Below are 16,991 nucleotides of genomic sequence, written 5' to 3'. Positions count from 1 at the left end.
TCCCCAGCCCGGCCTGGCCGCCGTGGGGTGCTGCTGGGGACCATCTCGGTCACAACTCTGTGCTCCCCCCGAAGTGAGCTCCATCAGCCGCATCCTGCGGAGCAAGTTTGGGAAAGGCGAGGAAGAGGAGGCCGAGCTGGAAAGGAAGGAGGTGGAGGAAGGTGACAAGAAGGCCAAGCACAGCATTGACGGCATCCTCAGTGAAAGAGGTAAAGTCCCATTTTCCCCTGCTGTCCGCAGAGCGCTGGGACTGGCCTGTGCCAGCCTGGGGTGTTGGTGGGTATCGCTCTCCCCTTCCCTCTCCTTCCTCCCAGAGGTTGTGGGAGGTGTAGGGTGAGGAGCTAGCCCTGATGAGGGGGCTGCCATGTCCTATCCTGTCCTCTGACCACAGTCATGCGGCGTGTGGGAATGATGTGGAGGTGGGGGCAAAGATGGGGGTTGACATTGGTTTGGCCTTCAATAGCAGGGATGGGGGCCAGGGAGCAGGGAGGACTGGAGCTGGCAGCGAAGCCCCCGCCATTGACTGGCCAGCCCAAGCCAAGCAGAAGCCTGCAGCCAGGGCCTCAAGTCTCTGCGGCCGTGGGCAGGGCAGGAGCTGCATGCGGTGGTTTTTCTCCTCTTAAAACTGCTGAGAAAAGCTTGTGTTGGTGGTTGGTCAGGGACTGCAAGGAGGCTGCATCCTGAACGAGGCAGAGGCAAAGGGCTGCTCCGGGGGCAGCCACTGCCCTGCTGCTGCCGTGCCTGGCTGAGCCAGAGTGGAGGGCAGGCGAGAGCCCAGCTGGACCTGGCTGGGCCAGAGCGGAGGGCAGGAGAGAGCCTGGCTGTGCTGCCTGGCCTGTGTGTGGAAGCACTGCCCAGCACATGCAGAGGCACTGGTGAAGCCGAGACAAAAGTACCAAATGAGCTGGTCAAACATTTGTACAACTTTTCCAGCTTTTACAAAGAAGGCCTTCTATACACAATCTACACTTGGAGATGAACTTGGAAAACAAAGAGGGGGGAGTCCATTGAAACTCACACTTTGGCTTTGCACAGACAAAGCTTCAGCTAGCAGCAGCTTGATGTGAACAAAAGAAGGCAACCTTTTTATAATTCAAGGAGAAAAGAAGAGAAAACAGCCCCACAAAAGGCCGAGAAAAGACATTATGGGCTTGCAATGAGGGATGAATTATTCAATGAGCCCCTAATAGCTGATGCTCCACGTAGTTTTATGGACTCTCCACCATGGAAAAAGTAGCTGTTTTTACCTAGAAAATGTTTCTAGCATTTCTGGACATTTAGAGATGATGAGTACCATTCAAGAAGGACAGCTGAAATGTGTTCTTTAAGAATAGGATATCTCCTTGTTGTGTAGGAACAAACCCTAAAACACTCCCAAAACTTAGTTTGCAGCTCTGTTACTAAAGCTTTTGGGGAAACCTCATCTTCTGTGTGTCAGTGTTTGTGTAGATGTGTGTAATACAAACATGCAGAAGATGCTAATGAAGTAATAGATTAAGCCAGAAGGCACAGTCTGATTGCCCAATCTAGCAGACCCTGTATGAGGGGTCACAGAATTTCCCCCAGAAAATTGTTCCTAGAGGGGCGTGCACCAAGTGAAAAATAGCTAAACTCAGTGCCTTAGTTGTTTTAAAATACCTAGCTTTTCTGCCTTCCTGAATTTCTCGACAGAGATTAAACCCAAAAGATAGGAAGCCTTGATAATATCCCTGCTGTATGGAACAAAAAGTAACTAACAAAGATGGCAACCGAAAAAAATATCAATATAACTCGCTCTCTACTTCTCTCTGAAATATTCTTCCTGTTCTTTGACTCTCCATTTTAGTGAAAAATAGCTAAACTCAGTGCCTTAGTTGTTTTAAAATACCTAGCTTTTCTGCCTTCCTGAATTTCTCGACAGAGATTAAACCCAAAAGATAGGAAGCCTTGATAATATCCCTGCTGTATGGAACAAAAAGTAACTAACAAAGATGGCAACCGAAAAAAATATTCTCAATATAACTCGCTATGTACTTCTCTCTGAAATGTTCTTCCTGTTCTTTGACTCCATTTTTTAAAGTAGGGCTCCTGATCTACCATAAATCAGTGTCTGGGCATATGACTGGTGCCCTCCAGCTCAGGGAGCCATGACACTCCAGCAGGAAAAGCACCGGGGTGGCGGTGCCTTGCTGTGAACGGGAGCTTGCTCATGCCCCTCAGCACAGCCGTATGAGGAGGCTGCGCTCTGCCCCCCGATGTGCACTCTCCTTCATTCTCTCTGCAGACGTGAGTGTTCTGCATTGCTTCTTCCGAGTTCAGTTGGTGGCAAAAGTCGCCCTTACTGAATAGGGCAGCACAGCCCTGTCCTGTCCTTATATGCGCATGTTTTTGGTGGATGAATGCGGCTGGGCAGTTCTGTGCAAATGGCAGCTCGATAATCCCGTCTGTGCTGTGGCAGTGCATGGGAAGGGCTGGCAGTTGGAGGGGGAGTGTGCTCTTCTCCGCGGCAACGCCTGCTCCCCCTCCCTGACTAGCAAGCTGTTGCTTAATCTTATTACTGGAGCGGCCAGGATGCTGCGGTGCGAGAGAGCTGCTGCTCAAGAGAGCATTTGTTACCATACACATGCCGTAGGTACCGCGTGATACTATAGGGACAACACACTGGAGAGCTCATTACAAGAAAAATAACCATAAACCAAGTCTACCGCTACTTTCTGGATATGGCCAACAAATAAGGTTCTGCTTCAACTCCCATTGCCAGCAGAGGAGCTTCCATTTCATCCCATCTATAAAAATCATCAGGTCAGATCCTGCTGTCTTACTGAAATAACTGGCAGTGCTCCTGAGGATTTTGATGCTGCGGGATCGTATTTGCCAGTGCCCACCTGCCCGCGTGAGGGCTGATGTGGCAGAGGTGCTGACAGGGCGTCTCGGAGGCTTTCTCTGGCACCAGAGTTGCTTGCGGGATATCTGAAGGTTATCCTGGCGGCGCGCAGCAAAACTCTCCTGTGGTAGCTCACCACTGAGAGCTCGCTGTGGGCGTGCTCTGTGTTACAGAGTGAAAAAGTATGCTGGAGTCTATCATAGTTCGAGTAATTTTTATAGATCTGGTGTTGGGGGCTCAGGGTGTCCCAGTAGCAGGAGTGTGGGCGCAGGGAGGTGCAAGGGAAGGCTTTTGGTTAGGTCAGAAAGCAAATCCTGGGGCTGAATGTGGAGCAGGCAATCACTTTCCTGCTCGGGAACACACATCTAGTAGTGGACATTGGCTGTTGTTGCCTCAAATCCCCACCTCACTGGGCATTTAAGTGGCTTGGAGAGAGGCATTTTTTTCCAAGGGAAAGGATAATAACTGTTGTAATTTTTATGGTAGCTAATTCAACATTTGGGATTTGGGGAGTACTTATAGCAGAGTAGGATTAGGGAAAAGTGAAACATGATATTTTTGAAAAATGCGCAATAGAAACAGTATATCGTGTGGCTTGGGATTTCTCCCATCACGTATAGAAGTGTAGGTGAACTTTGATGTGCCCCCCTGTAATTCTGTTTCAGCCTCTGTTCATGGACACTTAAATCTCTCACCAGCATTCACGGGTGCTACATGTGCAGCCCACTTTGCTGTATTTTGGCATTTCTGTCGGTGTCACCCTCTACCCTGATTTTGGATATATATTTAAAGAAAACCATGATTGTCACAGCGCATACGTGTCAGGAAGCTTATAACTCTATAATAGCATGTCTGTATTCCTGCATGCGCAATGTTTTTCTTAAAGGCATAAGCTCTAATTAAAGAACACGAAGGAGAAACTTTTGTGCCTTTATATGGTGCATCAGGGCATATTTTTAGCATAACTGCTACAGAAGAGGGAGTCTCTTGTACCTTTAGTGAGAGCTATGCGCACCATGGTTTGCTGACTAATCTGATAACTCCCTTCTTCATAAGATCGCTGTTGTTTTCTGGCAGAAACCGGTGGCTTTCAGCGCTCCGGCGATGGGGATGGGGCGTAGAGCTGGTGGGCCCTCTGCGAGCGAGCAGGCGGCGCGGGCTGGGGCCGGGGCCGGGACCCCCCGCCCAGCCTCAAAGGGAGCCTCTGTTCCCGGCCTTCGGAATTGGCCCCCGGGCCCTGTCCTGGCAGATCCTCCCCCAGTCATGCGCACCCGTCCAAAAAGGGCCCTACTCATCCCAAGCCTCTACCCTTGGCTGTACTGAGAGCAATTCAGGCTACAGCAGACTAAATTGCCTCCTTTATTTCCTTCTTACTTTCATCTTGGACCAAACCCTTCCCCCCTCTCCCTCCCCTTCCTCTTTTCTTTTTTTTCTGTGTGCCTGAGGCTCACATTAATACAATTTCGGCACCACCCCTATTTTTGTGTGTGTATGTGAGGAGTTTGAAGGGGGGAAAAAAAGAAGACCTTAGCACAAAAGGCCCGCTCAGCAGCTAGAAAGTTCAAGCTGCTGCTGCTGCTTCTCTAGCTGTGTGATGCTTTTCCTGTTTGCGAGTTTTGGGAAACATTTTTGCTTTGTACTGTAATGGAATTAGAGGACAGATGCTGACTGTAAATGGGACACGCGACTACCAGCCCCTAGCTTAAATATTTAGATGCAGCGTTACAATTACTGACTTGATGCAGAGGCTTTGAAGTGGTGGCACATGTTCTGAAGGGTAGCTCAGGCTAGATGAGCTTGCAGATGTTTTGATTAGAGTTGGTCAGTATCATGCAGCCAGTTATTTTTAGGTTGTTAAACTAATAAAGGCAGTTTATTAAGGGACAGGATTAACATGCAGGCACCAGATATCAGTTTGAGTCATCTCACTTGTTTCTGCATCGTGGAGACTGTTGGGTTAGTGGCCGGAGCATGGTCCGAGGCAGATGCTGAGTTAGGTTGTGGTTCTGTTTTTCTGATGCAGAACTTGTTGTGGTTTTGCTCCAGCGTCCTGTCCCAGAGCGCGGTGCTAAGAGGACTTACTTGTCATGTGAAATACTGTTGTGTCTTACGGCTGAGAAGCACAATGTGTACCCTGGCTCCATGTTCCCAGTAAAGATTCACTTACTGAATGAACCATGAAGACTCTGGCTGCAGGCAGTTATCAGCTTGGGTCTGGAATTTCATGTAGTACCTCACGGATTTGGTGACTAGCAGGTCTTAAAAATCAGCTCGTGTATCTTGAACAAAATTTAATTTCTGAGGCTTTCAGAGCTGACAAGAAAATAGTGCTTAATTAAGAAAAACTCCCTAGCGGCTCCAGGATTTGGCTCAAGGCAGAGAGTGCCGAGAGTATTTTCTGTCTGTTTTTTTCCCTTTCTTTCCTCATACCTCACTAGTGTGTGAGTCCAGTCCTGGATAGAAAAGCGAGGTGCTGCACAAGTGCAAATTGAAATAGGTGATGATGTCTCTTTTACCCGGACTATATCTGAGTGTTGTTTCTTCTGCCTGACCTGTTGTCACTGTGGGGCTCTGGGCCAGGATCCTGCTTCCAAATCATTATTCTGAGCTAAAAATAATAACTTATGACCTCAGCACAGAATAACTCGCCAACAAGCAAGAGCGTGATGTCCCAGCATGCTGAGCATTTTCAGAAAGGTGCTACATGTCTTCCGTTTTGAGTGACTTCAGAGCAGAGTTTGCTGCTCCAGAGATGCCGGGAGCAGCCTGTGCCCTCCTGTCTGGAGGGTGAGCTGGGGGACTTTGAGGAGAGTGCTGATTGTCAGGCTAACTGCACGCTAATCGCCTTACGTGAGCACCAGTAACACTTCCAGCTGGGGGAAGAAAGAGGGTTTCTCTGTCTAGCAGCAGCTCTTGGAGGTAACACACAGACACATCATATCCCTTTCTTGAAATCATGATTTCATTAGTGGGTTTGCATGTTTTTCTGTCCTAGGAAAACTTTCCTTAACTTAAAACCAGTCGGCACCTATTCAAACAGAACTGCTGTGGGCAGCCCTTCCAGTTCTTCTGAATGCAAGCATCTAGAGCAAAGGCAAATGTTATTTTAGCAAATATCAGGATTGTTTCACCCACAGCAGCTGATTTACTTGAATTTGTGCCGAAGTTTGCATCTGATTTGGTTGTTCTGAAAGTCTTAATCATCAATTAGACTTATGCAGTGTTATTCTGGAAAGGTTGAGGCAAGAAACACACGAAGTCTTCAGTGTGGCTAGGACTTGCTCTGCAAGTGTGAATTTTATGTCTGGCCTTCTGGAGTCTCCTATGACTGCAAAATCTTTGACGTCAGTAGGAATTTACGACGGTAGGGGATCAAGCTCTTCTTGAAACCAGCTCTGTAATGTGATGAGTAACTGCAGCTCTGGGGGAAATCCTCAGGTTTCGGATGTGAGATGGGTTTACTGGATCGTGTATCAGACCCCCAGTTCTGCCAACACTATTATATGTGGGTAACGGCGAGGAATCCCACTCAAAGAGCCTATTCATGTGTGCAAAGTGTCTCACGTGGGTTGGGGCAGCCAGGAATGGGGCCCAAATTTGTTCTCTTCTGTTAAAAGACACTGCCCACTAAACAGGAGTGTGACTCTAATCCTGAGTGAAAGTCTCCGGCAAAACTCTCATCCAGTGCAAGGATCTTTCTGTCTGTGTTTACAGAGAGGTAGCGATGCTATCAGCAGACAGACAGGCAGAGATTTTAATTAGATTAAAAATAATTAGCGATTAGTTCTGAAAGTAGAAGTTGGTGCCAATGAAATTCTTAAAACAGACTATATTCTGGACCTGATTTTGAATCGTAATTCTCTGTTGTATCAAAGACAATGCTTTTGTTTAACACCTGCACAGGGAAGGTTTAGTTTGGTATTAGGTTTACTTATTGATCAGGGTTGGAACAAAGTTTGGAAGAGGGAAGCCAATAAAGTTGATAGTGATACATTATAGTGAGTCCCCAGGGCTGTGTAATAAAACTGCACTGGGAAATGAAGCAGAACTACAAAGTACTCTCTGGTTAATTTAAGAAGAAATTGAGTGAAACGCGAAGCAATAAATCAGAGCAAGCCAGTCAATGTGGATTTCTCCGTGTAAATGTCACTTTAAATCCTATGTAACAAACACATGTGGCTAGAGAAAGAACAAAATATCTAAATAAAAATGTAGGATATTTCCAAGTCTTCCCCAAACGCTGAGCGCTCTGGCTAATAAAAATGATGCACAGTAACATAATTCACCGCAAGCCCTTGTTTAGTGTGGTGTGAGTGTGGCATTTCACTTTACTTGCCCTGGAGTACTCCTGCCCCATGCTGTTAAACTAATTCAGTTTAAATCACTCGGACTGGGGAGGGGGGGGAAAAAAGTGAAGCTTAATGAAATTAAAACTCACTAAGGACACATTAGAGTTAAAGTGTGTCATGAGCCAAGATTATTTAGTTAGTGGAGTTTGATGTAATTGTCGACAGGTCATTTATTCATCCTAGTAAACAAAGATTCACCAACTATTAAGAATGTGCATATATAACTAGGAAGACAGTAAAAGGCAATTAAGCAGTCAGTTTAATGTCTTATCTTGCTGGTTGCCCTACAGTTGTTTTACAACTAGGAATTAAAATTTCAAAAGGAAGTTTTCAGTGTCCCTGGCCAAATATTGATTAAGTAGTTGTTTGCCGATGCCATTGTGGGACATTAAAAGGCCAGTAGTTCTGCCCCTTGTTGTTCATCTTCCATTGTCGCTGATTCTGAACCTCAGAGATCAAAGGAGGATCATTTCAGTTTATCTGTCTTGGAAAATCCTCCTTTGCTCCTAAACCCGTATGGATTAATGACCAAATTGTCTTTAATGAGATGTGAAATTTGAATGGAATCCTTATTTTGCATGGTCTCTTGGAAGTATGCAGGGTATGATCTTACAGTTTTGCGGGGGATTTTGTTTAGCCTTATTGGATTTGATTTTGTTTGAATGGTTTTATTTTTAGTATACAATGCATTGAATTTTTACTATTGTAACAGTTAAAATACATGGTATTTCATTGAATTTTAACAAAACTAATTTTATTGCCTGTAATCTTTTTTTGAGTGTAGTCCAAACGAAACAAAAATGTTGTGGGTTTTTTTATACTAAATCACATAGAAGATAAAAGGTCCAGGGCTGCCACTAAAAGAAAAGGAGTCTGAGAAGCCAGCCAGTTCTCCACGTTGGTCTCAGTGTAAAGGGGACACAAACGAGCTGGCAGCATTTTCTTTGGGTTTGATTTCACAGACCTCACCTGCAGGGTTGTACTGCCCCTCCTTAAAAAAGGGGGGAAGGTTGGGTCAGCTGGGCTGTGCTGAAAAGCAAGTGAGAGCCCTTGAGAATAATCAGATCCTTGTTGCGTTACAGACAGCTACTTATTTCAGAGACAGTAAAATATATTCCACTACATCCTCAGTGGAAGAGGCTGTGCAATCTGTATGTGTTATCTTGGCTTGTAATTATGATACGAAGTTTCATCTGAATTGCAGGGTGTGTGAGCATTAGGTCCAGGTCCTGCTGCTTCCACTGACAAATCTGGACGTGGAAATTTAGCTTCACAGACGTTAGTAAGAAGCCTGGTAAAGACAGAAAGCTGCTTCTGGTGGCACGCTGATTTTCACATGGGTGAGCCTCCTCTCCTGTAGTGACAAACAGCAGAGTAAAGGGCTAAACCAGATTTTTTTCTTAATCAGCACTTTCTCATTCTGTTTCTTAAATACACTCTGTCTTTGTTTGGTCTGGTTCTCTCTGAATAAAATACCAATCCATGCATACTTCAGGAGACATTTTGCCCCAGAGTTACAGCTAAATTTTTTTGAAAGCATTTTGGGTACAAATTTCCTTAGGTTCCGTGAACTCACCTTGTTTGTTTCCGTGGAGAGCTGTCGTTAGGACAGTGATACACATCCTACCTTCTGATGTTTTCATGGATAGCTGCCTGGATGCAGACGTTTTGCCAAAAATGACAAATGTTTATATCATGCACAAGTCCATATAGAGACCTATCTTAAGGATTTTTTTTCATTTATGATATGCCTCATGTTGGATGTCTGATCCAAAAATTACTATGTAGTAATTTCTTTATCAGATATAATGTCAAATAGATCACCATGGTTTGAATCGTATGAGAAATATAGTGTCTGCAGCTGACGCTTCTGCAAGCAGGCAGCTTATTCAGCCTCTGTCAAGTCTCATTCACCTTATTGAAATGATTAGGACTGCTCGAGCCAGTATCATCAGGATGTGTTCCATATACCAACCCAGAAAAGCAGTAACAACTACAGTTCTTCTGCTTAAATTACTTTGTTTTTCTTTGTTAAAAATGTAACCAGCTTATAATGCATATACCCTCTGCGAGGCAGTGGCACCAGCATACTCAGTGTAACCAAGGTGTACTTCCCAGAATCACAGAATCGCTCGGTTGGAAAAGACCTCTGAGATCATCACGTCCAACCGTTCCTGTCTACCCACTAAACCATATCCCTAAGTACCTCGTCTACCCGCTCTTTAAATCCATCCAGGGATGGTGACTCCACCACCTCCCTGGGCAGCCTGGTCCAGCTTCTGACGACCCTCTCAGTAAAGAACTTCCTCCTTATCTCTAACCTGAACCTCCCTTGGCACAGCTTGGTGCCGTTTCCCCTTGTTCTATCCCCCATCACCTGGGAGAAGAGACCAGCACCCACCTCTCCACAACCTCCCTTGAGGCAGTTGGAGGTGGTGATGAGGTCTCCCCTCAGCCTTCTCTTCTCCAGGCTAAACAAGCCCAGTTCCCTCAGCCGCTCCTCATCAGGCTTGTTCTCCAGAGCCCTCCCCATCCTTGTGGCTCCTCTCTGAACACGCTCCAGAATCTCCACATCCTTCTTACAGTGAGGGGCCCAGAACTGAACACAGCACTCGAGGTGCGGCCTCACCAGTGCCGAGTCCAGGGGGATGATCACCTCCCTGGCCCTGCTGGTCACGCTGATTTTAATACAGGCCAAGATGCCATTGGCTTTTCTTACTTAAAACTACCTTGCATCTCTACATCTTTAACTGTATTAGAGAAAGGTAGAGATGACTACAGACAGGTTTTAGAGAAACCAGGCTAACAGGGTAGTGGTTAAAACTTCCACAGAAAATCCCTTTTTGCTGAAGATCATGTGGCAGGGCTTCCTTCTCATTTTGACCTGGTTGGTTGATCTGGTTGAAGTGCTGAAGAGTTGAAGCATGACCATGGAAAACAGTGGCTGAGTGAGGATGCTGACACCTACACAGCCCCTCTGGTCAGACTGAGTGGTGAGAAAAAGCCTGCACAGAACTAGCTGGAAGTCAGGTTTGCACTGGTTTCATGACCAGCAAAAGAAATTATCTTCAGGAAGGAGGTGTTTTGACAGGGAGAAAAGGAAGTGGCAAAAGTTTAGCTAAAGAAATGTGAAAATGGAAGGCGAAATACACTACTTTCCCATTTTCACAATTAAATTCTGCAAAGTATGATTTTTTTAAAAAACAAGCAAACAAACAAAACCCAACCCAAACCAAAAACCCCTCAGGAATTCCATTTACCAAGGTGTAAATCAAAATTAACTCCACTGCAGCTGGTGGACTGACTCTGGTGTGTGAGCAAACGCTGACTTAGATCATCGGTACTCACGCGCACAAAGGGGCAGCTTCCAATGACTACCATCCTGCAAGGTCCACTTGCCCACTTCCTATAGTTTCACCCAAGTCAGAAAAGTTATCTGACTAAGGACTGTTCACACAAGGAGTGACGTTTTAAGTGAGTAGTTGTCAAACCTTTGTGGTGCAATGTTTCGGTGGGAGAGTGGTCTACAAACTTTTCTATACCTTTTTCTTTACTTTTTTAATAGGTGGAGTGTAGAGAAAATTACCATTTGCTCTGACCTCTATTGCTTCCTATGTTAGCTGTTACATGTATGGGATATAGCTTAACTGTGTTCTTTGCTGCCGTCTGTGGAACTGGAAAATAATAAAAGAAAACATTTAGGAATCTATTTAGAAGATCGTTCAGTAGATGCTGCAGTTTGGAAATCACCCTGTGGGTTCATCACTGGTTTAGAAAAGCTGATTGGACCTGCTCCCTTTTAAGTCAACAGGATCAAGCAGAAATGCTCAAGTATTTGGCAGCTATACAGAAAGCCACACTAATGCCTGTTGCTTTAGCATCCACAATTTGTTTTCCAACAAATATGGTGTTACCTTTTGAAAAGCCTTTAAAACTAACCGCTTGTCCAACCTTTTCAGAACAGCAGCAAGATTGGCATAAACCGCACGCTGTGTGTGCTGGGGCAGGTGATTCAGGACAGCCTGCGCTGAGCTGGTGCCCAGCGAGGACTCAACCAGCACAAAGTATTGCAGGCTCTTGGGATGTTCACTTTTGGTGAAGTCTCTTTATTATTTCCTTCTCCGTCAATGTTTAAAAAGGTTCTTGAGACCAAATTGCGCTGTCATTTACATCTGAACAAACCTTTGCTCTCAGTAGGGCTGTGTAGGTTACTTAGGGTGAATTTGGCCCTGATATGAAAGCTTAGTTACATTTCAGATTTGAGAGAGCTCATTCACTTTCTCAGACTTAGCAAGACTTTATAGCACTAAACATATATATTTTTAATTGATGTAAGAGGTCTCACGTGGGAAGCAGGCGTAGTTGAAATGTTACAAGCAGAGCAAATTAAAAAGAGATGTTTTGGAGAACTGCACTTAAAATTTTTCTAACACATGATTTAGCGAGAAAAAAAAAAAAGGCAAACAAAGCCCCTGGCCCTCTGCTGCGAGCAGCTCTGTAACCAGCGTGCTCCCAAGTCCCTCCCCGCAGGACCCGAGGCAGAGAGCTGCTTCTGGCTCCGATTTCTGGCTCCTCCCTGGCCGCAGGGGATCACAAGGGGAGGCGTGCTCTGTCCTCCTAACCCGCATCCCCCCCTCAGCCTTTCAGTCTGAGCAACACAGCAAATTAAATTTTGGGAGAGAAGTCGGGAGATCCAATGCAAATATTTGTCAAACCCTACACTATGACAGGCATAAAGAAGATTTTTTTCCCAAAGTCTTGGAGGTCACTTGCCGAAGAAAGAACTTTAATACTGTCCTTCTCTTGCATTGCCAGTCGAAAAGATGGAGTGGTGATCAGTGACATAAATATTTCTCTTAATTTGGTATCAGGAACAGACTTGTCAGCCCTGGAAGAGTAAATCTGAGGCAAAAAATTAGAGTGGGTATTAAAAAAATCCAAAATACATCTAGTATTGGAATCTAGCTAATGGTAATCATACGTAAAAAATAAAACACCCCAGAAAAGACTTATGGAAGAGGAGGGGAAAGATACTCCAGGTGATCACAGAGCATAGTAGGGACTCATCTGTGTACAATCTTAGATGTTATCGTGCAGAAAAGTCACTCTATTAAAGAAATAGGCCACCTGGCACTTATTTTTGGGTAGCACTGAGAGAGTGTGCAAAGATGATGAGTTTCCCAGGACAGCAAAACAAACTTCTTCAGGTGCACTTTGTTTTCTTGCTGTTACTCTTCCTGTTTCAGCCCCATGGGTTTTGAGGAGTGGCGTGCCCTTGGGGTACCTTGCCCCAATTTTGAGGGGTCAGATCCATTGGTTCAAAGACCCATTGTGCTTCTCCCGCTGTGACCTCACGATGGCGAGGAGAGCCCTCAGTGATTCAGAGCAGCACCTCTAAGCACAGCCCATGCGGGAGCTAGGGCTACCCTGTTTCCAACCTGGGGCACTTCCTTGCTCTGCATCTGCCCTTCTCTTCTAGGGGACTTGTGTTTTTCATTGTTTTTAATGTGAAGTTTAAATCTTCCACAGAACCGTTGTATTCTCTAGGTGGAGACACTGCAGCTGCAGTTGTGCTTTGTAGGTGGTGCTTTCCACTTTCTGATGTTCAGCTCTTTCAGTAGATATCTTGGGTCCTGGTGATTTGAGCTAAACGGCTTCCCCCCTCTTGCACAGCTGGTACTGGTTTGCTGCTGGAGTTCCCACAGCTGCAAGAAAGGGGCTGCCAAAGGCATCTTTCTATAGGCTTTAACAGTCTTTGGAGTGGGCTGTGGTGAGTGTGGTTCTGCATCTTTGGGGTGGGATGAGGGAGCTTTTTTTAAATACTCTTCTTGAGTAGGAAAGAGTCATTTTGGTGTCTAATGAGTTTGCAAGCAAGTGATACTCCTAAATGCAAACAAACGTGGTAAAAGTGGTCATAGCAAGATTAGTGCCAGAAAAGCTGGGTTTGGTTTGGAAGAGACCTAGTTTAAGTTGGTATGATTTGACCGTGTTTCTCAGAGTGACTCTGCATTGCCTGTGCCTGGAGTCAGCAAAGATGGGACTGCTCTGTCCTCCTCCCCAGTTACTGGTGTTTGCCTCTGCTTGCTGGTGATCCTCCAGAGCAGGAAGTAGCTGTTGTTTCTTGCTTGCTACGCTCTTATTTTTAATTTCCCCTCCTGTTGCTGTGCACCTCAGCAGCCTGTGCAGCAGAGAAGAGTCTGGAGTGTAGATCTGCCTGTGTCAGCTGCTCCTCTTTGGCTCAGTCTTCTCTATATCTTTGTGTGAGGTGAAGAGGTTTCTTTTTTTTATAGAAATGGGACCAATGATATTGGTATTTCCAAATGCCTGGCATTCAGAAGTCGTAAGTCTTGTATAGGTTCAGCTGCCATAGCTCATCTGTTGAAACTGCAAATCCAGATGAAATGATGGTTCCGAATGAATGGTCTGTGGCTAGGAAGGAATGTAATCTGCCTTTGGAAGAGCAGTTGGGCTTCCAGCCTTTGAGGTTGCAGAGCTGGGGAGCACTAGGTTGGTTGTAGAGAGGCCAGTGAGTGCCCTCTGGTCCAGTGGCCCATGGTGTGGAGCACTTCTTAACTGAACAGGGCAATGCTGTACCCCTGGCCCAGAGCAGCAGGTGAGCGTGTTTTAAAGAAGTAGATCCCCCTCCCCCTCTGCTCTGCCCTGGTGAGACCGCATCTGGAATATTGTGTCCAGTTCTGGGCCCCTCAGTTCAGGAAGGACAGGAACTGCTGGAGAGAGTCCAGCGTAGGGCTACAAAGATGATGGAGGGAGTGGAGCATCTCCCTTCTGAGGAGCGGCTGAGGGAGCTGGGGCTCTTTAGTTTGCAGAAGAGGAGACTGAGGGGAGACCTCATTCATGTTTATAAATATTTAAAGGGTGAGTGTCACGAGGATGGAGCCAGGCTCTTCTCGGTGACAAACAATGATAGGACAAGGGGTAACGGACACAAACTGGAACACAGGAGGTTCCACTTCAATTGGAGAAGAAACTTCTTCTCAGTGAGGGTGCCAGAGCCCTGGCCCAGGCTGCCCAGAGAGGTTGTGGAGTCTCCTTCTCTGCAGACATTCAAAACCCGCCTGGACGCCTTCCTGTGTAACCTCATCTGGGTGTTCCTGCTCCGGCAGGGGGGTTGGACTGGATGAGCTTTTGAGGTCCCTTCCAATCCCTAACGTTCTGGGATTCTGTGTTCTGTGATCAAGTCTCACTGTTTTTATTTCTAATACTTCCATTACTATTGCTTACAGCAGAAGCAGATCAATAGCTAGTGTGGTCTGGGATTATGTTCATGAACTGAGAGGTGTTGCCTCAATTTATTCTGAGGCTCTGAGCCACAGTGTATTTACTGCAGTACGGCAATTAATGATACATACTTTTTGGCTGGTTTTGCTGAGTTTCCCATGAATAGCCTGCAATTTGCTCAAATATGTGGTGTGGAAAATCTATTCAGTAATCTATGCAAATAATCTTTGTTTGTGAGCATATAGTCAATGCTCGAAACTTATGTGGTGTGGCTGGGTACGTGGGTCTCGGGCTGTTTTCTAGAACTAGGTGTTGCTGTTGCATATTTTTTACTGATGTACTTATTAAAAGAGAAGTATGAACAGAGCAGAAAAAGGAGACAAAAAGAATGCTTTAAACATTGTTGTATATTGCTAGTATTTCTAGTTTAAAACTGTAGCTTTCAAAATCTTTTCTGCAACTGAATGCATTTCTCAGTGGTGGGATTTTGTGTTATATAGACTGATTAGAGATGAACTGTTTTGGTTTGGTTTTAAAGTTCCTTTTTTTTTATTTTTTTAAAATGAAATCTGTACTTTCTTTTATAAACATTTTCCCTGACAGAGAGAAATAGTCCAGTCTTGGACAAAAAGCTATGAGCCAAAAATCTGCGCAGTCAGTTCCAGTTGATAGACTGCTTGGAACTTGTCACCAGATCCTAAATACGAAAAATTTTTAGATGTGCAACTGCAGTATGACTTGCAGTAAGGCGAGATGATTTCTAGAGTTTCAAGGAAAATGGTGGCGTTACAGTCGGTTTTTTAAACAGTAAAATTGTGGGGTTTGTTTTGTGGAGTTTTTTGATTTATTTTTTTTTTAAACCACTCTAATTCCTCTAATTAACGGTGTCAAGCATGCGAGATTTCTCATAAATGCCCACTGAATGTAATGGTAAGACTTGCACTGTTGTTAATGAAATTTGGTCAGACCCTAAACTAAGAGGGTTTCTTTTCCTCCCCCCCTTCCTTTTCCTTGAGGGGGAAAAGTTTGGGGTTTTTTTGAGGACACTGAGGAATTCTAGCATTCCTGGGCATGAGAGGAGAATACTGATTAGAATCAGGCGGAGAGCAAGCAGGTGCTGAGCATGTTCATTGCTTAACCCCCTGCCCTGCTCCTGCATCCCTCCCTGACCCAGCACACAGACCTTGCAAATAGCGGCAAGTTGCCAGATGTTGGAGATGTTTTCAGGGAGAGCAATTATTCACCAGGTCTTGTCTAAAACCAGGGAGTTCCTACAATGGTTGCATTTCATGTTTGAAGCTGGGCTGGATAAGCCCCTGGAGACTATGCTGGGGAAAAACATGGTATTTCTGAGGATGAGAACTGGCTGTTCTGTTGCTAACTGCTGTGTGGCTGTGGTATCTGCTTGCAAAAAGTAATACAAAAAACTATCAAGCAATGTAGATTGCCTGAGGGGGAAAAGCTGTCTTTTTTTTCTTTTTTAATGAACAAAAAAGATTTTATGGCTTAGAAACAGTACACCCTAAAGAGAGGTGTGTTTAAAAGTTAGACCGAAAGCTTTTGTCTGGAGAATAATACGCTTGGTGTGAAGAGTGGCACAATGGAAGTCTTTTCTTCTAGTTATGTATGGGCGAGCATCAGTCAGCCAAGGAGGAACTTCAAAGGCCAAAGTGAAAACTTGCTAGGCTGTTTCTTTCCTGACAGGTTTTTCTTGAGGTAAGATGGGGAGAGCTGTTTATTCTGGGAGCTGGAGTCCTCCTTCTGCAGCAGAAGAGGAGGCAATAGATCATGTGCAAACAGAGGTACCCAGCCTGAACTATCTCTGTTTGCAGTTGATGTGCCTTTTTGGAAGCTACTAAACTCTCCCGTCTCATGAGTCTCTTATTGCTTATTCGTAAAGGAGTCTCAGAAATTCCACTTCTGCCTTGCTGGGAAGGCACTGTGCCAGGCGAAAGGGGAAGCTGTTCTCTAGACGTGCTCCTATTTCTCTGACTCTGAAAAATTATTCACACATTGTAAATTGCCTGTGAGGTGGGAAAAATAGCCCCAATTTGTTTTAATATAAGTAGTCCAAGGATATAACTGCTGTGCAATAAATCAACCACTGAACTTCATGTCTCATGTAAATAACATTGAGAAAGGTCTTCAACAAGACCTTAAATCATAATTTCATTTTGTGAATTTTGAAAGGTGTGGTGTGGGGTTTTTTTGTTTGTTTCTTTGTTTGTTTTTAACCTGGGAGTTTATTTACATGATGGTAAATGCAGCAGTCACTTACCTGGGTTAAAAATGGATTTAAGCAGCAATTCAGTGTTACCTGCAAGGCTGTGTTCTGGAGACGTGCAAAAAAACCCCCTCAGAACGTGCTGCTGCTTTAGCGATCTGTGTGTGTTGCATCAATCTTTATTAAAGGCAGAGGCACAGCAGAGAAACCAGAGAATGTCTAACAGAGAAAGCAGCTCTCATGTGTTCCCAAGTGGTCTGTACCACAAGCCTAAAATACCAATGAGCTACACTGATGCATGCAAGGCTATTTACTT

The 16,991-nt window shown here is 45.0% G+C and overlaps 1 protein-coding gene across 1 annotated transcript in view; it reads left to right on the top strand.

The window, feature by feature from the left end:
• Positions 1-7: 7 nt before the first annotated feature.
• LOC104543646 (paired box protein Pax-3-like) overlaps positions 8-16,991 on the top strand; it is a gene marked incomplete at both ends in the record, with an annotated part of 61,922 nt that continues 44,938 nt past the window's right edge. Inside the window, one exon of the mRNA XM_010188306.1 lies at positions 8-209. Coding sequence (XP_010186608.1) covers positions 8-209 — 202 coding nt within the window. The remainder of the gene's footprint in view (positions 210-16,991) is intronic.

The sequence above is a fragment of the Mesitornis unicolor genome, unplaced genomic scaffold (genome assembly GCF_000695765.1).
Source record: "Mesitornis unicolor isolate BGI_N332 unplaced genomic scaffold, ASM69576v1 scaffold17217, whole genome shotgun sequence".
Lineage (NCBI taxonomy): Eukaryota > Metazoa > Chordata > Aves > Mesitornithiformes > Mesitornithidae > Mesitornis > Mesitornis unicolor.
The sequence above is the reverse complement of the archived record's forward strand: the minus strand, read 5'-3'. Positions and strand labels throughout refer to the sequence as shown.